The 25,048-nt window shown below is 41.5% G+C and overlaps 2 protein-coding genes across 3 annotated transcripts in view; one reads left to right on the forward strand and one right to left on the reverse strand.

Moving 5' to 3' along the window:
* PDHX (pyruvate dehydrogenase complex component X) overlaps positions 1–20,411 on the reverse strand; it is a 45,299-nt gene extending 24,888 nt beyond the window's left edge. The window contains exons 1-5 of the mRNA XM_082225607.1: positions 20,208–20,411; positions 13,707–13,790; positions 9,811–9,911; positions 6,725–6,912; positions 5,046–5,144 (exon numbers count right to left, since the gene is read on the reverse strand). Coding sequence (XP_082081733.1) covers positions 5,046–5,144; positions 6,725–6,912; positions 9,811–9,911; positions 13,707–13,790; positions 20,208–20,349 — 614 coding nt within the window. The 5' untranslated portion in view covers positions 20,350–20,411. The remainder of the gene's footprint in view (positions 1–5,045; positions 5,145–6,724; positions 6,913–9,810; positions 9,912–13,706; positions 13,791–20,207) is intronic.
* A 1,258-nt stretch (positions 20,412–21,669) lies between these two features.
* The window catches only part of APIP (APAF1 interacting protein), a 30,097-nt gene continuing 26,718 nt past the window's right edge, over positions 21,670–25,048 (forward strand). For both annotated transcript variants that reach the window (XR_014220823.1, XM_082226956.1), the window contains exon 1: positions 21,670–21,812. Coding sequence is in view for 1 of the 2 variants with exons in the window: in XM_082226956.1 (XP_082083082.1) it covers positions 21,744–21,812 (69 nt within the window). In the remaining variant the exon portion in view is untranslated. The remainder of the gene's footprint in view (positions 21,813–25,048) is intronic.

Genomic DNA, 25,048 nt, shown 5'->3' on the forward strand with positions numbered 1-25,048 from the left:
GGTATGTTTTAACAGACAGAAACTGCTTCCACTAAACTGTATAGAGGTTAGAACAAACGGACAATGTATATATTTCCAAATAAAGGTAAAAGCCAGTATTATTAAAACCAAATACAGGTTCATGCTAGTAAAGATTTTGTGGTAATTGACCAATGAATCCTTTATATGGAATACAGATCCATTTCCACAATTAATTTGCAAGATAGAATTCAAGGGATTTAGCTACTTTAACTGGTTAAGATGTCACGGCCTATAAAAATTGTGTCTTGCTGCCACCTGCAGTTCTGAAAAGAACCAGGCTGGGAATTATCGAGCCAAATACTGTCAGATTAGCAGAATAGTGTGAACAGAACAACTAAGAGGGTTCTTTGTAGCTGGTGCTTTTTTCTAGGGGTACTCAAGGGGCAAGCAGTTCTGGCACTTTATTTTCTAGAAGAAAAGCACTGCTTGTAGGCCCACAGCTTCAACTGGACTCTGAATTTCTTCTCAAAGCTACATAAGCAGGTTTCAGTTTGGATGCCAGGCTAGCACTGGTCCTGAAATTTCTGCACTACCGAGTGAATTTCTGCACTCGGTGAACTACCGAGCCCAATTCAAAATGTTAGCTAGTGTACCAAGCGTTAACAGTTTTGGGACTCAAGCAGCTAAGAAAGCATCTCCCCATGTCAACCATCTTGGGCCCCACATTCGGTAGGGGACACCCCATTGGTGGTGCTCTAGCAGCCGTGATGTTGGCAATGACCTATAGAAGTGCCTTCCTGGTGGTAGTTCTCCGTTCATGGAGTGCCCTGCCTGGTGAGGTGTGTCTCTCGCCCTCATTATTGACTTTCAGGAGAAAATTTAAAGGTATCGTTTACCTAGGTATTTGATGGCTGATAAGATACTGGCCAAGGCAATTCTGAAATTATTAACTGTAAGGGGATGCAATGGCTTTGAAATATTCTAAATTGTTTTAAAATATGGTTTTTAAAAAGATAAAAATTAGTTGACATTGTCTTTTTTTAACGTTTTGATGTCTGCCGCCCCGGGCCCCTTTGGGAGGAAGGACATTATACAAATTCAATAATAAATAAAAGATAGATTTCCCAAGCCGTAGTTAAGTCACCTTCAAGACAGAAAACTGCTGAGGTGATATCCCCCACATGGCAGGTCCATCTTTACACAATTCACTAGTTTCCCCTCTGGCTTCCACACAAGTGGTCATTTTACTGACTAACTACAGCTGCCATGGAACATTCAGTCTCCTTGGCAGCTACGGCCAATAACATTCAGCAATCCAACTACCAGCATAAAAACCATGAACTGCAATCTGTAAATAACATTCAGGCAGCGGGCAATTGTCATGTGCACACTGAATGCTACTTCTATGCACAGAACTGCTGATGCATGCATGTTTAGGGACTAACTTCCAAGTAGGCAACTTTGCCCATAGTTCACTTATTTTAGGATTTATGTATTTTTCCTACTGAAAAGGGTTTACCAAAAGCATAAGGGTTGCCTAACCCATCCAAGTAAGTTTTTTTATCGCTCTTTCACATACAAGAGATCCATGTTTACCTGTGCCTTGCAATACAGCTCAAAGCAGATGTGAGAGCAAAGTTGGAAGAATGAACAGCCCTTCTGAATTTGGCAGGTTTCCAAACAGCATGGTACATACATATTATGTAGAAACACACCCGCCCCTATTTTAAATATTCAAATATCCACAAATATCACCTGCATTCATATTAAGACTATGGCCAGACTCCAAAGAACTGTGCAACTAATTTCACACACACAAGGGACTTTTGGCTTGTGTCTTTCAAGCCGCAGATCCCTGTGCCGTAGCTCCAAACCTAGGAAACTTTGAATTTGTGATACAGCTGGCATGGGGAGGCTATTGAAAGTGTAAAAAGCAAACTAACTAGCCAAACTCAAAACCTTGGCTGCACCTATAGTAGCTTTCTAAGATCCTAGTCCATATTTTTTCCTTTAATATAGGAATTAGTTTTTTAAAAATTATGTAAACACTGGATAGCTAATCAAATAGAATGAAAAGTGCCAAAATCACTAAATAAAATAATGCTGCCTAATCCAACAGAGGAAACTATTGACATACCGTATTTTTCCATCTCCAATTTAAGAAAATGGGGGGGGGGAGAGATGGCCCCCGTGTATAAGACGCCCCCAAATTTTGGACATTTATTTTTTAGGGGGAAAACCACTAGTCTTATACACGGAAAAATACAGTAATAATCCAGCTAAAACACTTCAAGGTATTCCAAGTCACAAATGAATGCATATATGGAAAAAGTTCAAGTCTTTGATTGCTCAGGAATTTTGAACAGGGTATCAATAGAAGAATTGTATGCTTAATTCCCACACACTCCCAAGGAAATGGCTCAAATACACAGGATATATGTACTGCCATTCCTTTTGAGTCTTGAAAAGAGCAGCCAAGGCAAAAAATAATTGCTGAACATATCATCTACAGAATTTGGGTCTTTTGTTTGTCAGTAATGCCCACATGCTATACTGATAGTAACCACCATTATGAAAATAATTGCAGACAGCTTATGCAATTACACAGCTTTGTATACTACATAAAACACTTGACTGTCCAGTAAACATAAAAGTTAATTGGGTAACAACATGCTAATAGGGAAACCTGAAAGAGGAACAAGAACAATATTTGATGGCAGCAATGATTAATCAAGGTTTATGGTAAGTGCCAATGTGAATATAGATTTGTAAGCATTGCAGTACTTTCCAGGACAATGATACAACCCACCACATTATGTGTGATGAATTGCACTTAATACTGAAACTGGATGGCACCGGATATATATTTCAATCTTTTAAATTTCTTGCCTTCAAGAGATCAACAGAATAATAAATAAACAAGTTATACTGCAAACAGACACTTGCCTTGCTGCCTTCAACTAGTAAGCCTGACCAGCCAGACAAAGCAGTAATAATTTCATTCAAAAATGTCTGAGGCCCCCTGATCTGTGATAGTTTCACACCAGAAGTATCAGGGCTTGCCCAATACATTTTGTAGCCTGAGGTGAAGTAGCCAATGACATTTCCCACCTGTCTGCAAGTCCTATCATCCCTAGCTAACAGGACCAGTGGTCAGGGGTGATGGGAATTGTAGTCCCAAAACATCTGGAGGGCCAAGTTTGCCTATGTCTGTACTAATGTAACAAGGGCATTGGGTATTGCCCTTAGAACTGTATTACCGATAAATGCTCTAGGGTTCCTTTCCATGGAGATACAGTGGTATCTCCGGTTTCAAACAGGATTCGTTAGCACGACTGATGCTTGCACAATATAACGTTCCCCTCTCCCCTCCCTTCATGTCCTCCCTATATCTGCTGGCATTTGGGAAGGGTGCAGGGCACATGCCCAGCGAATTTCTGTTGCCCAAGCATAAATCCATAAACTTATGGGACATGAGACTTTACACTACACTACACTACACTACTCTGGATGCAAGCCTTAGCTGCACAGCATATATTTTCCCAACCAACATTCATTCAAATCTGTTTATCCAAACAAAAAAATATCCATAAACTGTTGGTTTTTTAAAAAACAACAACAGTAACTATGAGTGAATGTGTCCCTCTTTTTTACCACGATTTAGTAATTTTACAGTGATGATTTAAGCAGCAAACTCCTCTTTTAAATGGGCTATTCCAAGACAATTTATTCTGTTAAAAGAAATAATAAAGGTAGGTGTTGGCATGTGTGTGTTTTAAAGGCATTTCTCTAGCTGCAAACATCCCCTCTACTCCTCTAGCAAAATCTGTGGTACATCTCCATGGCTACCAGAAAAAGTTAATTAGATATCTATGTGACCTAGAGGGTTCCCACCTGCCACGAACTACTTACATACCATAATTTACAGTTACACTTACATAATGACTAAGCTTCCTGATAATGAGCTGCTATTACAAATGATATAACATCCACACAGCTCACTATTCTGTCTAAATCAGGTCACAATGTGAACGAAGCACAAGCTGTGCTGCTTCTCATTGTTGTTTGTTTTAATATATAATTTCCTAAACCATTTAAATCTAGGTCTTGACTTGGTATAGGTCTATAACAGTATAGGCAGACAATTTTTTCTAAGGAAAGGGGAAAGCAGCCTTCAAGCAGAGGTTGGATGGCTGCCCAGCAGGGATTCTATAGCAAAAGATATCTACAGTGGTACCTCTGGTAAAGGATGCTGAAGCTCTAGGCAACGTTGCCTGGCTAAACCTTTCCCTGGCTGGACAGCCCTTTCTCCATGGCTGTGTCAGTCACTGGCAGAATCCGTCAGTGGGCGTTTCCTGAACTTCTTCCAACATAAAAATTCCTTGACGCCCAGTCTCCGCCTAGCCTCCCTGCACAGACGTTTCCTGCGCAGAGTAGGCGTAGCCAGCGGAGGTCCTGGACTCTCCCCGCTGGTCTCTGTGGAAGAGTCTTGGAGCCCTCTCTCCAAAGTCCTTCCCTGATCCCCTTCCTCCCTGGTGTCACGCTGATTACCTTCCCCAAAGGGAGTGTTCTCTCTCCCTCTACTGGTCCCTTCTCCTGCATGGTCGGGGAGCCTTACCTCCACTCTTGGCTCCGATGGCAGTTCCCTGACATAAGGCAATAAAGTTTGTTCAATTATCTGTACTCTATCAAAAGTTATAGCCAAATAACCAGAAAAAGGAAGCACAACTTGCTTAGGTTGATATGCAGTAGCTTTCCTTCACTTGAATGTAGCCAATGTGCACGAGTGTTTAGAGAGCCAATCAGGTGTTAAAAAGGTAAAGGGTAAAGGTTTTGCTGCAGTCTTGCTTTTCTCTTTCATCCTTCCTTTCTTCTACCACACATATATACCAATATATTTCAGAGTTCAAATATGCCACAATCTAATAACAATTAGAAAATCTTCCTAAGATAGCTTCCAATACCTGTTTCATTGGACATCAAATCAGTCTCAACATCTACCTAGCACTGATCCTTCCTACAAAAAAAAAAATAAATTGAGGAAGAAATATAGAAATAAAGGAAGGAGTGAACAGATGCCATACTCTTTAGTGAAGATGCTTCGAGGACCTGAAGGTGTGCAACCGCTTGCATCAAGTCCATGTGTCTCCAGAATGTTGCGAGCAGCAGGACTTAACCGAAACCTACAAAGCAAAAACTGCATTAAAAAGGCACATATTTAAAAACCTGTCAATTTTATATTCTAATTCTGAACCAAGCCTTTGTATGCTCTCACTTTTGTAGTCAAAATGACAACAGGCCACACACAGTATCAGCAGACTTGTGGTAACCCTGAAGTTAGTAAAAGTAAAAAATAAAAAATAAAATAAAAAATACAGGACAGCCAGAATATTAAACAATATATTTAAGAATGTAGCATCTAAAAAGAAGCACATTTGATCATCCTGTTGCATACATATAAATGAACTTTAGAAATCCACCAATACCTGGATGAGCTATGTATCTGTGGACCCTATTTCCAGACTAATGGCTCTTTCTCTTATTGCCAGGAAACTATCAAGTTGTACAGCTCTAGCTATGCATAATTTTGAATGCTTAGAAGTTGATTGTTTCCATATGCACAATTGAAGATTATACCAACAACAACAAAAAATGACCGAAACACTCTACACATGAAAAATAAGTTGGCAGGTATATCTCCCATCACAACCATATAACTGAGATTCTGAAAATTGTTTAATGGAAGAAAAAATAATCACGGGGAGCACTCTTTCCTAGAGTGTCACTGACAATCAGACCAGACAATACTCGGCTAAATGGACCAACGGTCTGACTCAATATACAGCCCTACAAAAAAGTTAAATCCTTTCGTCTCCAAGCAAATCCAGAAAGACATGGGGCCTTTACCTCAAGGACCTCCTTGACATTAAAGGGTTCCCCATCATGCAGAACGTCACAAGCTCAACTACAGTATAATTGGTCACTTATTTCAATGCTTTATTTCAGCATTACTCATTACATTCTGAAGTGAAGGATGTCTGTCAAGTCTTCCAATGTTATGACACAAGTATTGGAAAGTCTAGAACCGCATTACTGTTTTCCTCATTTCTTCTGCTTTGTGTAATATCTTGCCTGATGAAGAGTTCTGAAATCATGTCACTATTTTGTGACATTTTGTTTGGTCCTAATAAAGATATTACCTAACTCTGGCTTTCAGAGTTTTTTTTATTCTTATGGACCAACATGGTTCCCCTTGCTTTTTATATTACTTTACTACAGCCAGTGCTGCTAATACCATTGCTATCACTGAAAGTTCACAGGGGTATTAAAACTGGTCTCTTACCTCCATGCTTTAACCAAGGTTTGTTGGTTAAAGTTTCCTGCATCTTCATCCAAAAGCACTACGGTGTTACCTCCGGTTACGTAACCCTCTGGTTACGTAAACTTCGGGATGTGAAAGCGGCAAACCCAGAAGTATTTTACCAGGTTTTGCCATGTGTGCATGCACAGAAGTGGTCCTCAGGTTGCGGAAACCTCGGGATCCGACTGGACCTCTGGAACGGATCCCGTCCACAACCAGAGGTACCACTGTACAATTTTTCTCTTTTGTACAGCATGCAAATCTACAGGCATAATCCCTCTTTTTGCCATAGCTTTGCAGCAGTATTAAGGGCACTGAATTTGGTTGTCATCAAACGCTAACTTTCTGTGGGGCATGATCAAAAAGTGAAAGCCTTGGCTCAAAACGTGTGCAGAAACTCACTGTAGTTTTCCAGGATGGTGTTCCACTTTATGGGCCAATGTTACTGAAGGAGTGGGAGGAGGGGCTGCTGCTGCTGGCACAGCAATGCTCGTTTCAGTTGGTATTTCAACTTGCTTCCAGTCTTGTCCTTCGTCCACTAGCAAGGCAATTAGTTGACCCAAACGCACATTTCTGCTTCCTTCTTCCTTCTGAAAATGGATGGGGGTGGTGGTAGAGAAATCAGGTTGATGTCTACATACACACACCTGTACCTAATGTAAATGTTTTATAGTTGGGAAAGAGAAATATGCTCCCCTGCACCCACTCAGCAGCTTTACCAGCCCAACCACTTATTCTAAGGAGCTAGGACTGCCTAGTCCTGCAGGATATATAGCAGAAGGTTTAATGCTGAAAGTTAAATACAAGCCCATGAAAGAACCAGAGTATTTTTTAACAGCCAACCTGGACCCTGCAACAGAGTCTCATATTGTAGTTAGTATAACTATGCCACGCTCCTGAAGTTAGTTGCAGAAGCTGTAGCATAGACACAAAGCAAACTATTTCACACTGCAATTCTAAGCATATGTATCCAATCAAACTTATCTCAAGTCTCCTACTGATTACAGTGAGACTTGTTCCCAATAGGATTGCACGGTCAGAAACATGCTGTACTGAGGTAAATATGCTCAGTAAATAGTAAATATGCTCACTGACATTGTCCCCAGAAACAGATAAGGTGACAAACCTGTGTCTGGGCTATACCATTTCAAAATGATGATGGAGATTCACATGAGTGAATGCTCAGAATTCTTAGTGTTCAGAATGACTGTAATTATAAGCTGTATTAATTAAACCACAAAAAGAATAGGAGGAAATGGAAAAGGGGAGGGAACAGATGCCAGGATGTTCCATACTTTCTCATTTAATAGGATTTGCTTTCTAACCAGGTGATAGGGGATGCGCAGGGAATTTTTTTGTGAACAGAAGTCCACATATTTGGTTATCACAAACAAACACTGTACTGTTTGCATAAGAAGCAACTAAAAAGAGCACATCTTACGTCATGCTTCAAGCAGGCATTTTCTTGCTTGGTTTCTTCCTTAACTAGCCTCGCTGCTATTTCATATCCTTTTCACACATTGGGCTATCTTTGAACCTCATTTGCAAAACACGCTTAAGCAAACTATTTCAGCTCACCACAAGTTCAGTATCAGGACCAATGATGTGATATGAATTTACACAAGGGACTGCACATCATAACACTGCCTTAATGGGATTTTAATGTGCAACATTAGTAGACTTTATAATAGTGTTTTAAATGCAGCCTCAGTGTAAGATATGCTGACAGAAGGGCTTCTGCATATGACTTTGCTTGGTTAAGACTGTTCTCCACTCTGCTACACCCCTTTTTCTCCCCCAATGTATTTACCAATAGCGGGAAAGAAGAATGGAAAAACAAGAAATACCCTTCATTTCAATGAACACATTTCTCAACTCGTTCAATCTGTACCGTATTATAACAACCCATCCTACTGACAATACAAAAGGTCTCCTCCTCATTACCAGCTGCAATGATGTGGTGTGAAAAAAGTATTACTACCAGACACAGAGCAGCTTCTGTTAAAATAAAATTCTTCCATCAAAAAGCATTACAAAAGCATTCAAAAAACAGATGCTTGGTGGACTAGCAAATCAATCACATTCTGATGCCAACAGGCCTAATGAGCACATTTGGATACAAATAAGTTATCCTTATAAGCGTATTTCATGTACATGCATGAGTACAGTGGTGCCTCGGTTTACACACGCTTTGAGTTACAAACCCTTCAGGTTACAAACTCTGCTAACTTGGAAGTAGGTGCTCCAGGTTGTGAACTTTGCCCCAGGATAAAAACAGAAATCACATGCCAGCGGCACGATGGCAGAGGGAGTCTGCATTAGCAAAAGTGTGCCTCAGGTTAAGAACAGTTTTGGGTTAAGTACGGACCTCCGGAACAAATTAAGTTTGTAACCCGAGATACCACTGAACACATATTGTGGGCTCAATTGATTTGTAAACCCATTTCAACAATAAGAGCATAAAAAGAGCCTGATGGATCAAGCAAACAGCCCATTAACTCAGCATACTGTTCTGGCAATGGTCACACAGATGCTTTTGGGAAACCAACAAGTAGGATCAAAGCACAAGAGCACTCTTCCCCTCCTGTGGTTCCCAGCAGCTGGTATTCAGAAGCATACTGCCTCCAACAGCGGAGGCAGACAACAGCCATTATGGCTAGAAGTCGCCGATAGCCTTATCCCCCATTAATTTGTCCAATCCTTTCCAAGATGGTGGCCACCAATGCCACCTGTGGAAGCGAGATCCACAGTTCAACTATGAGCTGCATAAAAGTGTACAGCTAAAACTTTTCACCATAGAGGAGTCCCCTTAATCATTTCAGTGACTCTTTTATGAAGCTTTTCCAATATCCTTTTAGAGGGAAAGCGAACAGAATTGTACGCAATATTCCAAATGTGGTTCACCTCAGATTTGTATTTGTATAATGGCACTGCGATACTGACTGTTTTATTTTCAATTCCTTTCCTAACGATCGCTAGTGTGGAATTTGTCCATTTCCCAGCTGCCGCACTCTGGGTCAACATATTCATTAAGCTATCCACTGCAATCCAAGGTCTTGTTTCCGGTTAGTCACTGCCAGTTTCAACCCCATGAAGGCATATGTGAAACTGAGATTTTTCTGTGCCAACATGCATCATTTGATGCTTGCTTATACTGACTCTCAGAGTCAGTCAGCTGATGGACCCTAAGAAACATTGTCTTTACAAACCACCTGCAAATGAACTAAACCTCCTACAAACAGACTTAAAGGTGAGCCCCTTTCACACTGTTGCTTGACAACGTAACAATATCAAGTGATGGACAAGTGAGTGGCTCCGCCCACATATCAAAGTTGGCCTGTGGGGTGGTGGGGAGAAGGGAGTATCTTGTCTGCCAGTAACATCCAATTCCACATCCCTAAAATAAAGGAAAGTCTTAGCAAAGAGTCTACTGATTGCTGAGCTCATACACCAAAGGTCGTAATACAGAATAAAAAAGTTCTCCCTACCATTATTTTAGCCAATATGCCATCATCACTTGACTCCAAGGTAACCACTGCTTTATCTGTTTCAATTTCACACAATGCATCTCCAACAGTCACTGGTTCTCCTGTAAAAATCAAAAGATAATTCAACGTTTTAAATCAATTCATTTCAGAGCACTGAGAAAGAACAGTATTTTAAAACCATATAGTGTAGCATGTTTAGAAACAAAGTCAAGACACAATAGTGAAAACTGATACTGGAAAAGAGAGGGACTACACTTAGCAACTCACAATAGCATTACGAAATGATTCTACAGTTCAAGGAATCTCAGAAATATAAAGTGAGGAATAAAGGCATTTGCAGAACCTTATTACCACTTTTTAATCAAAACCACCCTACATCCCATCATCATATAATTTGGCATATTGGGAGGGGGCGGAGGTTATAGCCTGTCATGTGGGTGCACTAAATATCAAGAAGCCAAGTACAGTCATACCTTGGTTCTCGAATGCCTTGGTACTCATACATTTTTGCTCCCAAACACCGAAAACCTGGAAGTAAGTGTTCCGGGTTTCGAACATTTTTCGGAAGCTGAATGTCCGACACGGCTTCCGCTTGAGTGCAGGAAGCTCCTACAGCCAATCGGAAGCCACACCTTGGTTTTTGAATGTTTCGGAAGTCGAACGAACATCCGGAACGGTTTCCGTTCGAGAATCAAGGTACGACTGTACTCTCTTTGCCACTGCTAACTGCAGCTTTAGTCTTTACCAGCTCTATCATTTTGCTACCTCCAAGGGAAAAGGGTGTCAAGTTGGGGGCAGCAAACCTATATGGGAAATGGATGGCAGCAAGCTGGACAGTAACAACTGTTAAAGCAAAGGCAGTGTGAACTGGGGCAATTGGGGGAGAGATCAGGGTGGCAATGAGGGAAAGGCAGCACTGGAAAATCTAAATAAAAACATTAAAAAGCTGTAAGGGATATGAACCAATGGCTGATTCAGAATCAGTCACAAGGGCTGCTCCCAAGCTAGGACAATCCAGAGAGGGGGTTTTTTATTTAAAAAAATATCAATGGAACCATCTGAATCAGCAACAAAAATTGTAGATAAATAAGTCCAGTCTTGAAAAGCAATATATTCTTTAAAAGATAAATTGTTTTGAGCTTCTAAGCAGAGATTTCAAACAAATGATATTTTAATTCATACTATCATTTGCAGATAAGCAATGCTCCTCTGCCTTCTCCACCCTACCAAAAAGAGAAGAAAATTGGGAAGCAACTCTGCAAGCTCAGTTTCTTTCAACATGAAACAGTCCTTTTAGAAATGCATTTTCATTTTTTAAATGAAATGGAATCGTTTCAAGCCAGTATTTTCTTCTCAATTCAAGAAGATCACCATCTGCTGCCTTGTGATAGCAGACCTGTGAACCCAGATGCCTTTGTCTACTGAAAGACCTGCTGGATGGCTGCCATTAAAGCTGGATTACAGTGGGAAGCGGGAGAGGCTTCTGAATGGTTCTGGGGTCAAAGCCATCCAACACACACCTTCTCTTTAGAGCACTGAAGTAACAAAGGCTTGCTTATGTACCAACTTTGCATGCAGTACAGTTTTCATCAAAATATGAAAAAAAGGCTTTTAACAGCCTTGCCTAAAGGAAATGGAGTGACTTGCCTAAGCCCTAAATTGGATTTGTCTTTGCTTTCTTTATGAAACACTTAAAACATTGAGCAATTACGGTGGCAATGTGTAATAGCTGTGTCAATGAAATGACACACACGTCTTTGTCTTTTCCTTCCTCCATTACATTCATGGAAAACAAAAGAGAGAATATTGAAAGAGTGTGATGTTTATAACTCAGGTGCCTTTGGTAACAGTAAGCAGCTGCCAAATGCAAACTTCTTTCAAAACTGTATTTGGTCTCTTCAAACATTTCACTTCAAGAAAAGGAATAATGGTCTAATTATCTGTCCAATAAAACACTTGTATAGAAATTATTGGATCTTTTCTCCCATTATTTGCTTTCCATGGGTTTACCTATTAAATCCTGAAGAATTAGTAAGAATTCTCAAGATGCCTTGAGATTTTGCCAGTATTTCAATACATTAGCCTCGTGAATGAAGGTTATTGATTTGGATTGTCCTTTTGACATATGGAATAGATGTGGAACTATTTAGATGGATAGCAAGCATCTGCATGAGGGAGTGCTTAATTTTAGACAGAAGAATAAGAAAATCCCATGTTCAGAACAGAAACGGGGGCCAAAAATGAGTCATTTTTGATGCTATGGGAGATTCAAACTCCTGTGCTGCTTTATTTAAGATAGCAACAAAGGTAGCTAGCTACCTTTATTTTTAAACAAACATATTAATGGAAATTTTCAGAGGCCCAGAGTTCACACTATATTTGGGTCCCCCCCAACCACTCAAATCCTCTTTAAAATATGTGATTAAACTGTACTAATTTAAAACCTTCCAAATGCCTTAATAAAGAGCAGCTATTTTAAGTGACAAGAATCTAGAAGAGCAGTGGTAATGAATGACCCGAAATATCATTTTGTTAAGAAGTTAGTCTTAAAAATAAAAAAGCTTTTCCTAATTTAGAGATGGCACCTGCAAACTGATAGAATGTTTTAAAAACTCATTAGCACCACAGATAGGCAGATTTATTAATAGCATATGCTTGAAATATTTTATAGACTAGTAGGAGCCCAAATAATTCATGCTACAGAACTCTCAAAAGCCAAGTCAGATTTTATTGTTTCCTTCATTTAAGAGGTGCCTCTTCCTACCAATGGAGACCTGATCTACATATGGAGCACACAACGAAGAACTAAAGTTGTAAAGTCCTGTGGTGGAATGGACTAAACCAACTCAGAACATACATGGGGGGGGGGGTGAAACACATTTTTAAATTATTCTCTATCTAGAAAATGCCCTGCACGTTTGAAAAACAACAACAAACCCAACCTAGCAAAGCTGGCTGGACTACAACCTCTCCCCCTATTGTGTTAAGTGTTTGATTTGCAGGAAGGATGGTATCTCAAGCTTCTGTCACCTGCATGTGGGCTGGAGACCAAGGTTCAGTCAGTCCACCTTCCAAATTGCAAATACCTTTGAACAAGTGAAACAAATACGGCGCTGCTGAAGTCCAGAGCCTTTGGCCAGAAAATGCCTGAAGGGAAAGAAGTGCAAAATGTGCAGCAAATTTGGTGGCTTCAGGCTTTCTGCGGCTTATGGCTTGCAGGCGAAGTAAGCTCCGTTTAGCTACAAATCAACATGTTTTAAAGTTATATCAACCGATGCATACATTTTTGCCTTAGAAGTCCAAAACTGAATTAAATGAGTCTCTCTTTTGCATAATTTTTAATCATCTTAATTCGTATCGCAACCACAGCAGTCACTGGACAGGTTGCTGGAAACATTCCAGAGAGTTGATAAATCTTGCAATTTTTTTTAAAAATATGTATTTTTATGTAGTGAACTGCCCTGAGATCTATCGATGAAAGGCAGTAAACAAATTAAATAAATAAATAAATGATACAAACTACTCTGATGTTTTGTGATTCAGTGGTATACAAATACATTAATAAATAAATAATGGTTTAGAAGTAATGCAGAGTCACTGTAGTGTAGTGGTTACTGTGAACTACGTCTGAGAAGACCTAGGCTCAAATATTCACTTGGCCACAAAGCTCACACCACGATACAGTTGTGGGGCATTGGGATGAGATGACCACATATGCCACCATAAGTTTCTGAGAGGACAAGCAGGATATCAATGTGTAAATATAATGTACTGCAGTGATTACACTGTGGTAATTCTTTTTGATGGAATTAAGATGTGGCAAGTGACTAGGCTGAAGTGGAAAAAAGACACAGTTCTCAGTGCTCCAAAACGGCATTTAATTATCTCAGATTCACCTTCCTTTTTCAGCCATTTCACTATGTTTCCTTCCTCCATTGTAGGTGATAGCGCAGGCATGAGGATTTTAACTGCAGGGGTACCTTGGAAAGAAAGAAAGAAAGAAAAAGGAATATCAAGTCTCTCGATAAGGATATGATTTCATTTTATCAGTGTAAAGAGGAGTAATAAATCCTATGTAACCCTATGCACACTTACTCCTTTGTAAATCCCACTGAACTCCATCAGAATTGCCACAAAGCAGCCATACAGGAGGGGTCTGGCAGCTGCACTGTAATTCATGTAGCCAGAATGTGAGCTGACTTATGCCCATGGTGAAGTTGATGCGTAAAGAGTTTGCCACAAGCACAACTTGTAATTTGCACTACAACACTGCAACAGAGAGTTGAGTGGTGGCAATTTAAGTAAAAGTGGATCAAGGTGAAAGATGTCCTCATGGTTGTGTCATAAGCTCAGCTCAGTCTACATACAAATTTACCCACACCAGTTTTAGTCTAAATAATTGGATCTCAGTATATCTTTAACTTAACAACTCCTACAGGGGCAACCAAAGAGATAAACTTGATGCAGTGTAAAAAATACATGCCCAAGCATCGTATTTTTTAATAAATATGTTTTATTAAATTTTACAAATAAAATTTCCATCAAAACACATGATTCACCATTGCACATAGGATGCCCAAGCATAGTATTAAATTATGCTTGCTTGCACAGTATCAACTTTCCCAAGCTACTCTACTGTAGATCTGTCATGGGAATGAAAGGCATATATACAAAGAATAATGCCAAACAATATTACCAAGAAACTGAATTTTGTGATTACATACTTTTTTGGATTATTATAAGAACTATTTCATGTATTGCTCAAATCCTGACTACAAGCAACCTTAACTTAATTTCAAGAGGTTTTAGATATGACTTTCTAATTTAACCTAGCCTGTCAAAGTCATCAGTATGTAATCACAAAGAACTATGCATTCCATAAGGTTTTTTGAGGCACTGGTATAATATTGGGTAAGGTTCATATTGATCTCAGACTGGACTTGAGCAACACGTGGAAAAACTCAAATTATACCCATCTGTGAAAGGAAAGAAACCACAGTGACCTGCCTTTGAGTAATGTGTCAACAACATCATTATTGGAGAAATTCTAAAACGGGATCATTATTCATTAAGCAAGAAAGGTGACTAAATAAGCTGTTGCAAAATCAGACTATAGTGTGAAATGTGGTCTAATTTTTAAATAATAATAATAATAATAATAATAATAATAATAATAATAAAGACATCGGGTATCAAATGTGTGATCACAGACCTCGATTACCAAGACAGCTGCTGACAGTTTTACCTACCAGATAAAGTACATATTTTCCCATTATTGTAACAGATAGGATTTTGTACATGCATGGTAGTGAATTTCCAGAGAACACCAAAGAGCTCCACAAATATGATAATATTGTGAATGCTCACTTTTTTATTTCTGTTAGGCATTGTTCTCGCTCTTTAGTTTTAAATTGTTAAATTAGGTTTGGTTATGTGTATTTTTTTCTACACTGTTGTTTGGATTGTTTTACATTTATTTATTGATATTATGATTATTTCTAACTATCCCTTTATGTATTTTGAAATTGTTAATACTTATTGCTCTGTTGATATGATATGAGCCACTTTGGACTCAATTTTGTGGAAAAGTGGTACACAAATAAAAAAAATACATAAGCCATGAAACACAACAGTATAGCGATCAGCTATAATAGTGAAGCAAAATGCATACAATTGAAAAGAATTTGAATACGGCTAACCAAGCAACTCAACAAATCTCTCCTTCTTTGTTGTTAACATTACTATTTATTTATTTATTTATTTATTTATTTATTCATTCATTCATTGATTCATTCATTCATTCATTCAGGGCAAGCCCTACCAAGGGATGGCAAAGCAGCTGGAGAAGAGGACAGAGAGTGAAGAAAAAGCTGTGAGTGACAGGGGGCTCTTCCCAACTGGTGGGCTGTACTATGTGTGTGGGCTGGAGGTTCCTACTCCTGTGGTAAAGCTACATTAATTAACTTTGCTAGAACCCAGGATATAGTGCTCCAGCATCTCTGAACACATAATACTGTACAAACTAAAATGCAAACTACTGAATGCAAACTAAAAGTTATGTACAACATACAATATACTTATTAATCATATTTCTATGGTCCCCATTTCTCTAGAGAGCTCAGGAACATGAATCATCTCACTTTATCTATTTCTACAATATTCATCAACGTATCAATGGCAGGACAAGATGTCAAATCATTTTTCATTGTAGGGATCCATCCCTTACCCTTCTTCCTGCTTCAGTTATGCATCTATCAGCTAGAAAGCAGCCTTTCTATGCAAATATTCATCTAGGATAACTGTATGGTTATGCTCCAGAATATGTACTTCTGCCACCTGCAGGTTAAAATTAATGTGGCTGGTGAGAAATATTTCACAGGCAACAATACAGAAAGGTTAGAGGCAAGATGAGTTAACATTAACGTTTAGATTATCACTTCTGGAGTGGTGTGCTTTGCTCCCAATTGTAAAAGTAACTGCCCTTTTGAAGGAGTGTAGCAATTTGGCTAACAGCGGATTTCAAAGAGTCTTCCAGCTCAACTATGTGGCTTCTTGCACCATCAAAGCAATATTCAGAACAGGAAGCAATAACTGCTACTACCATTAGTGTTGCACATGTCATGTCCCACTCGTCTTCTAAGAAACTCCACAACAACTTACATATGGCTCTGCAACCTAGGAACAGTTCAAGGGCAGACTCCATTACCACCACCACCATCGCCACCACCATGCCTTCAGACATTCTCTGGGCCAGTGTCATAAGAGAGTATTGACACTGCAAGCCCACCTATAGGAGCAGACTGGGTCAATGCTACTAAGCTGCAAACATTCAACTGGGTCAATGCTACTAAGCTGCAAATATTCCCCATCAGTAGATAAGGCAGAGCTTTTAGGCAGTACAGAAAAGTCACAGAAGAAGTAATGCAGGGTCAGATATGATGCTGCCTAACAACCTCCTCCAGCTTCAGAGCTCGTGTGAGATATTGGCTCAGAGTGTAAAGCCCTCAGTTCAGTTTTTACATAAGCCGTGAGTTCATTAAAGCCCTCTTTAAGCATTACTCACACAAAGGGATAGCACACATCAAAGGCACTGCAGCGTTGCACACTTAGCCCTGGCCTGATGGTGGTGTTGCTTCTTCTATTACTGTAGGTTTCCCGTTATTGAGAATCCTGACCTTCCAGTACTTTAAATTGTGCAGGGAGTCTACAAAGATATTTATTTTGTAATTTGAGGTGTTGTGTTTTAAAATTGCTATGTATCTCGTTCTGGAATTGTTTGTAACTATGAAGGACTGGTAACAAATAGATAAACAAACAGAAAGAAACTCACTGCTTTAGAAGTAATCCCATAATGCACAAGCTTTGGGCAGGGCTAAAATGTGTGGTCCCACAACCTTTTCATGCAAGAAACACATGATGAGGGCTGAAGACTATACAGTGGTACCTCTGGTTATGTACTTAATTCGTTCCGGACGTCCGTTCTTAACCTGAAACTGTTCTTAACCTGAAGCACCACTTTAGCTAATGGGGCCTCCTGCTGATGCCGCGCCGCCGGAGCACGATTTCTGTTCTCATCCTGAAGCAAAGTTCTTAACCCGGGGTAATATTTCTGGGTTAGTGGAGTCTGTAACCTGAAGAGTATGTAACCTGAAGCGTATGTAACCCAAGATACCACTGTAGTCCTACGCAAACCTACCTGGGAGTAAGCACCAGCTACCATAGTTGGACTTACAGTGGTGCCTCGCAAGACAAAAAGAATCCGTTCTGTGATTCTCTTCGTCTAGCGGTTTTTCCGTCTTGCGAAGCAAGCCCATTGATGGATTAGCGGATTAGCGCTATTAGCGGCTTTTAGCGGCTTATCTGCTGATCGGATCAGCTGATAAGCGGCTTAGCAGCTTAGAAAAAAGGGGGGGAACCAGCAGGAACTCGCAAGACATTGTCGTCTTGCGAAGCAAGCCCATAGGAAATTCGTTTTGCGAAGCACCTCCAAAACGGAAAACTCTTTCGTCTAGCGAGTTTTCCGTCTTGCGAGGCATTCGTCTTGTGGGGCACCACTGTACTTCTAAGAAACCATCTACCCCTTGTCTTCTGTCTAACGGAGTCCTTCTGAAATAAAGAACAGGAATATCCTAGATAATAATCTACAATACCGGGATTTTAAGGGTCCTCTTTGACAGAAGTTTATTCAGACAGAGTTCATGAATGCGGCCATATTTATAATTAGAACCAGTATCTGAACCATTTCTTTCTTTTCAACATATTGCCTGGAATTGACAGACTTTTCTAAGACTTTTCTGTCTTTTAAAAAATAATTCATGAATGTTTCATTTTACAAGAACACCCGAGTGAATGCCAAGTAAGAGCTGCCTGACAGTGGAACAGATGCCCTTGGGAGATTGTGGAGGTTTTAAAGCAGTGGTTTGATGGTCATCTGCCATTGAGATGGTCATCTTTAGTTGAGATTCCTGCATTGCAGGGGGTTAGACTAGATCACAGGTGTCAAACACAAGGCCCGTGGGCCGAATCTGGCCCGCCAGACGTCGTCATGTGGCCCGTGTAGCCGCCGCCAGCCTTCACCTTTTATTCTCGCTTTTTTTTTTTTGACACAAGAAAGCCGCCTCTTCAGCGCATGCGCAGCAGCCTACAAGCCAGAGAACGTCTGCCCTCTAGCGGCGCCGGCCGTTCTACACAGGAAACCTCCACTTTACATGCATTCAGGAAACCTCCACTTGTTTTTATATTGAGCGCATGCCATCCTGTGATGTGACAGTGTTGGTTTCTGCTCTCTTCACTGTGCAGCGAAGTGCTTGTCACAAGACAATGTTTACATTCCACAGTCAGAGTACTGTTGGGTTTTCCCACGGGAATGGGAGACTGGATGTGACGTACACTGGTTTCCTGTTTTTCACTTTCTCTCGGTGTTCTTCGTTCCGAGGAGAAGGACGGTTGCTTCTCTGCTCCCGCAGAGGCAAGATGCATGTTTGTAATTTCTCAACATTGAACTGAAAATAAAGCAACGTTAAGCATGTGGCACGTACTGCTCATCATTCCGCTGTGCACAGGACTCTGCAATTACAACAGACAGATCCAATGGCTGCCAGAACCCTTCTCTCCTGTACTGTAAGTACATATGATGTATGGGGGGGAGGGGGGGTCTGCTTATTAGGGGGGGTCTGCTTATTATTCTGCTTAAAAGTCTGAGTGGTAAACTTTGGATATACTGACCACTTCCGTGTCACTTTACAGTGGTATAGGGACCATAAACTACAATCAAATAACCCATATGTGTAATAAACAGTGTTTGGCAATATTTGTATGTTTTTTTTAAAAAAAATTACTGTCTGTTACCAAAAATCATTTTTCAATAAATTGTACAATAATTGTACATTTGAATATCTACTTGCCATTATTCTGACTATGTTTCTGCTTTCAGAGCTAGTTATTACTTACATTATTACAAAAAACAGTAAAAATTGAATGCAGTGACAATAATTTATGATAATAAAGAGTGAACACATAGTCCTACAGATACAACCGGCCCTTTGAGGGTGACCAAACTGCTGATGCAGCCCCCAATGAATTTGAGTTTGACACCCCTGGACTAGATGATCGTCTGCGTCCCTTCCAATAACCCGATTCTAGAAGTGTATATTGTGGCATCTTCTCAGACTACTGATTTTTATCCCTAAAAGCTAAGGTACTAAGAGGAACAGCTTCAGAGACATTGCTGAAGAGACTGTTACACACCAAGGATGAATTTTTTTCCAGCTGTTCCTTCTTCTCCAAAACCTAACTCCTTTAAAATATTTTAGACTACAAATCCCATCATGTCTGGCTACTGACCATGCTGAGTAGGACTGGTGGGTAGTTTATAGTGAACAATATACTGGCTACCTGCACTTTATAGGAGTTACTCCTACTTCCTTTTTCACATTTTTGGAGGGCTGGTCTTTTTGCTTTTAGGCACAAAAAAGATGTCTGTTTGGTTTTTGTTTTTGTTTTTACTTTTAAATCTCTTTTTAAGCGAGTGACACATGAAACCCCACTCAATCATACCGTTTGAATTTAGGATTTGAAAACCGGATCGGGGACGCTTTTCGCCCCAAAGGCAGCATAGAAACGAACTGTGACGTAACAGAAGCAGCTGCAGGTACACCGAAAAGACAGACCTACGTGAAAGGCCGCTAGGCATGCCGGGGATGCAGCCTAAACTCCATCCCAGAGCAAGGGCACCTGCCTCCCTCCGACCACCCAAACAAGCAAGCCTCTTTCTCCCACCAGCGCCCCAAAAACCAATGACCCTGCGACCTGATCCCACAGGCAGCCAAATAACCCCGACCCTTTAGAGGCAGGTGGCCAATGCGGGGCTTCTGTCTGTAATGAAACCCAACACTCACCCAGCCGCTCCCGGGTGAGGCGCAGGAACCTCCAGGCAGCCGCGGGAGGCCGGCAAGCGGGAGCCCCCAGCGCGACATTCCTGCCGAGCAGCAGCTTCGCGGCTCCCCGGCCGCTGCAGCTCAGCCGCAAGGAGGCGGCCATCTTGCCCTCTTCTCACCGCCCCCTCCCTTCGCCCACCGGGGCTGTCCTCGCCGCTGCCTGAAAAGAAATACTCCCGCGACGGCGCGGTGCCCTTTAAGCGCCTGAACAAAAATGCGCGCGAGAGGAATTCCTCCTCCTCCTCCTCCGGAGTCGAGGCTCCCCGGGCAGCGCGAGCGGGTGGATGCATGAGGTTTCTCTCTTGCTCGCTGTGAAGGAAGTTTGCCGCCCCTTAGGAGAGGTTCCCATTTAGCAGCCGGAAAGCAGGCGGGCGAATAAAAAAGCGACGCTTTCTGGAGATCGCGTTTCCGCGCTAGGTCGATTTTTCTTTTCATTTTTCCAGGCATTGAAATAAATGTGACAAGCAGCCGTAGTCTAAATGCAAAAGCACTTTTCGAAGTCGGCTGATTGGAAATAAGCAAATGGTCTCCCTGGTTCAACCCCATCTGACACCCGGGGCAGCCCACTCACTCCTGCTCAGTCTCTCGCCCAAAGAGGCTTCACCTCTGTGCCCATCAGATATTTATTACTTATATAGTGCCATCTTACAAAGAACAGGTGACCTGATCAGTCCCGAGGCTCAGGCAATAAAATAGACCCGGGGAGACAAAGGAAACGGAGACACGAGTTGTCCGTTCAGTCACTCTGACCCAACAATCTTAACATATATTAGAGATGGGAACTAAGGCAGGAGAAAGGATGCAGCAAACGCATAGGAGATGGTGGGCGCCGTACAGCATTGTGTATCTTGTTTAAATAAATAAATTGAACCCAAAGCAGATTCAGAATTATTTCTTCTCTGGACGGGTGGCTATTAGAGGGTAGTGATGGATTGGTACTTGTGCCCGCAAAAGGAGGGATAGCCAAAGCGGGAGACTTGGGGCGCAAATGGACTCCAGCCCCCATCGTGCAAGACCATTGGCAGCGCTGGCTGGGGATGCTGGGAGTTGGAGTCTAACAACACCTGCAACACCTAACACCACCTGCTCCCAGGTTCCCCGTCACCAGCTGCTCCCCAGTCATATCTAGCCTTGTGGGCGAATTCATAACAAAAACGTAAAAATAAAAAGGCATTATCACTCCCTACTAAGCGGCAAATTAGGCACGGAGACATGCATCCCCGCCTGCTAAATAGCCAAATTTGGAGCCTTATGGCTGCGACCCTTTTCTTGGGAGTAAGCTCCGTTGAACTTGGTCGCTTTCACGTTTGAGTAAATGTACGCATTCCACTGAATGCATCGCGTTTTTGTTGTTGTGGCTCGTCGGGGTTGAGGTGATAAGGTTGCAGGATATAAGGACTCGCTGCCGCCGACCTGGAGGGCAGCCGCCCCTTCTGCCGGCGGCTCAGCCAAGCTCCTCCCTGCGAGGGGCCTTTTCTCTTCCTCGCGTGCAGCGAGATGGCTGAAAAGCAGCAGCAGCGAGGCGACTGTGGCTGTCCTTGCAGGAAGGGCCTGGAGAAAGTCGAGGTAAAGAGCTTTCCCTCTCCGTGGTGGGAGGGGAAGGGCCAGGTTCAGTCGCCGAGGGTCCCAGGTGGAGCAGGGAAGATCGCCCGCCGGAGCAAGGCTAAGCTCACTTTCCTAGGGGAACTTCCGTTTGTAAAACGAGAGGACACTGTTTTAGGGGAAATCCTAAAATTCAGCAGATGAAAAGTTTTCATTTACAGGCTGGGAAGCATGATGCAACGATTGCTGTTATTATTAATAGTACTGTGCATATCGTCACAAGCCATATAAGCAAGGAAAGGAGAAAATGGAGAGGGAGGCTTCACCACGTCTGGCTGTCATAGCTGTTGTCATAGTCTGGGGCAGAAATCAGGAGTAGCTGATAACCAGTAAATGCAAGGAACTGTAGGATCCAACTGTGCCTTCAGTTTTTACCAGTGATGGGAATCAGACTGGATTTTTTTAATGTATGCCAGCACTGATAAAGCACCACCAATACCCCCTTTCACCTAGAGCAGCAGTCTCCTACTTTTTCAGACTTAGACACAGCTTTCATCCAAACATGTATTTGAAGACCTCCCCCATCCTCTCACATTCCCTATATATTTGTATAGTAGTAATGCTGCTGTTGGACCTGCACCCACCTTTGATCAGGCTGTGACTCGATAGTGGGTCCCAGCCGCCAGATGAAGACCAATAACCCAGAGCAGACATAGGCAAACTCGGCCCTCCAGATGTTTTGGGACTACAGCTCCTATCATCCCTGACCACTGGTCCTGTAGGCTAGGGATGATGGGAGTTGTAGTCCCAAAACATCTGGAGGGTCAAGTTTGCCTATGCCTGACCCAGAGGAATAGAGCATGAAAATGAGAATTCCCTAGTTCTGCATCCTGGATTCTGTGCAAAATGAGAATGCTGGCACAGGCAGGACAGGGCACTTCTTCCCAATCTTGAGTCCCTATGGGGTAAATAAAAGCGACATTGTCACCTTCTGGAGTCAACTCTTACCCAGGATCTAATTTCTTCTTGGCTATGAAGCTTACTATGTGGCCTGTAGCAGGTCACTAATCTTGCTCTGTTGGGGAGTACTTCTTAAAACACTGCTTAATTACTGAAGTTATTTTAAGATCTTGTTTTCCATATGTGCCTGTATAACGCATTTTAAAATTGGGTGGAGTTTACTTGGCAAATGTGCCCACATCAAAGATGAATACAATACCTATATTAATATCAATTTTTGAAGTGCCTACCAATCAGCATACAGTTTCTATTTACATTGCTTCTTATTCTGGGGTGGAGTGGCTTTTGGATTACAACATTTTTGTAGCCACTGGAAACTAGGCTTAAATTCAGTTAACTTAATAAGTATATTTACACATATGTATCTAGCTGTATTAATGGGACACGGGTGGCGCTGTGGGTTAAACCAGTGAGCCTTGTGCTTGCCGATCAGAAGGTCAGTGGTTCGAATCCCCGCGATGGGGTGAGCTCCCGTTGTTTGGTCCCTGCTCCTGCCAACCTAGCAGTTCGAAAGCACGTCAAAGTGCAAGTAGATAAATAGGGAAGGTAAACGGCATTTCCATGCGCTGCTCTGGTTCGCCAGAAGTGGCTTAGTTATGCTGGCCACATGACCCGGAAGCTGTACGCTGGCTCCCTCGGCCAATAAAGCAAGATGAGCACCGCAACCCCAGAGTCGGCCATGACTGGGCCTAATGGTCAGGGGTCCCTTTACCTTTACCTTTATCTAGCTGTATTACAAATTGTAAGTGTACAGCTTTATGAGCTTTAATGCTTTTATTTGTTAATACTTACTAATTTTCTTGTTCCTTTTTAATTTGAATAGCGTTCTGAGTACTATTTGAGAGAGTTGAGCTGAAGTTAGCATAGAACTGAGCTGCAGTAATCTTCTAGCTTTATATTTAAGATCCAAGGTAGTCAGAACTTTGACAGAATGAGTAATTTCAATGTGTAAAGAAATAAAAGTTGTACCACTTTCATAATCAGTGAAAGGACCTGTTGGTTTGGTGAAATCAACAAGAGAGAATGTGAGATCTGTCATTTCAGTTCAGCTCTGCCTGGGAGCCCAACCACCAAAGAACTCCCCAATGTACCCACCCAAATGGCTGCAGATGGACCTTTTGGAGCTCTTCACAATCTCTTTTAATGGTCCTGAACAGTTTAGTCTCATCAGCAAACCTGGCAATCTCACTGCTCACTCCTAATTCTAAAATGTTTATGAACAAGTTAAGAAGCACAGGTCCCAATATCAATCCTTGGGAGACTCCACTATAGCTCAACATTTATTCCTATTCTCTTATTCCTGCTACCTTATGGGTAGTCCCCAAGCTGATAGCATTAGTGCCCACCCCAACTTTTATTCTTAGACCCCAAAGGCCAGAAAGGCTCATTCGTTCTTCTGTTTAAGGCTGCCTACTGCCCATTTTGCAAATGGTATTGACAGGAAGTGAGAAGCCTACTTACTGCTCCACTTCCTTTGGTCTCCAGTTCCAAATCTGCAGTGGGCTATCCAGGCTGTTATTGTCTACATTCTACCCTCAGAAGAGAATGGATGGCTAAAGAGCAAGCCAGGAAGTATCCAGGCAAGCAGGGGAGCAGTGGCAGTGGGGAGACACTGTGGTTTCTGCAGAGGGGAATCATAACTGCAGGGTGCCAGGAATCACCAGGGCCCTTCAAACATGATAATGCCACTGTCAATTCCCCTGGAAAACTAGCTGTTTAATTAATCTAGTTTTAAAGGATTATTTCAAACCATGTTGTGGGGGAGAGTTGTCTGACACTGCTTCTTACATATGTATCATTTTGTGCACTTAAATTGCTAAGGTTATCAGCACAGCTGCCTCATCTATTGTTGCTTCCTCAGTTTATTAATGCTTCTAATTCTTGTAATAAAGGAACTGAAATGAGAAGAGCTCAAATTCTATTTTGGAATTTTGAAAATTGCAGAAGCTCTGACTACATTAGTTTATAAGTTCGTCTCTATAATTAAGATGTAATTCATCTCCTTCCAAAAATAAAACAACAAAATTATATATCATGTGAATTATTTTGATACATTTTGTACAAAACTGACTAATTAAAGGTTTTATGGTTGATATTTTTAGAAAAGGAATATGACCGTTCTTCACACCATTATATTAAATGGAAATTTGCTCGTTTGGGAATCGTGATAGAAATGAAATGGGGCGGGTGTCTGATGGACAAAGAAAATTACTTGCCAACTTTTAAGCTAACACATTCCA

Source organism: Podarcis vaucheri, assembly GCF_965113315.1.
Source record: "Podarcis vaucheri genome assembly, chromosome: 1".
NCBI lineage: Eukaryota > Metazoa > Chordata > Lepidosauria > Squamata > Lacertidae > Podarcis > Podarcis vaucheri.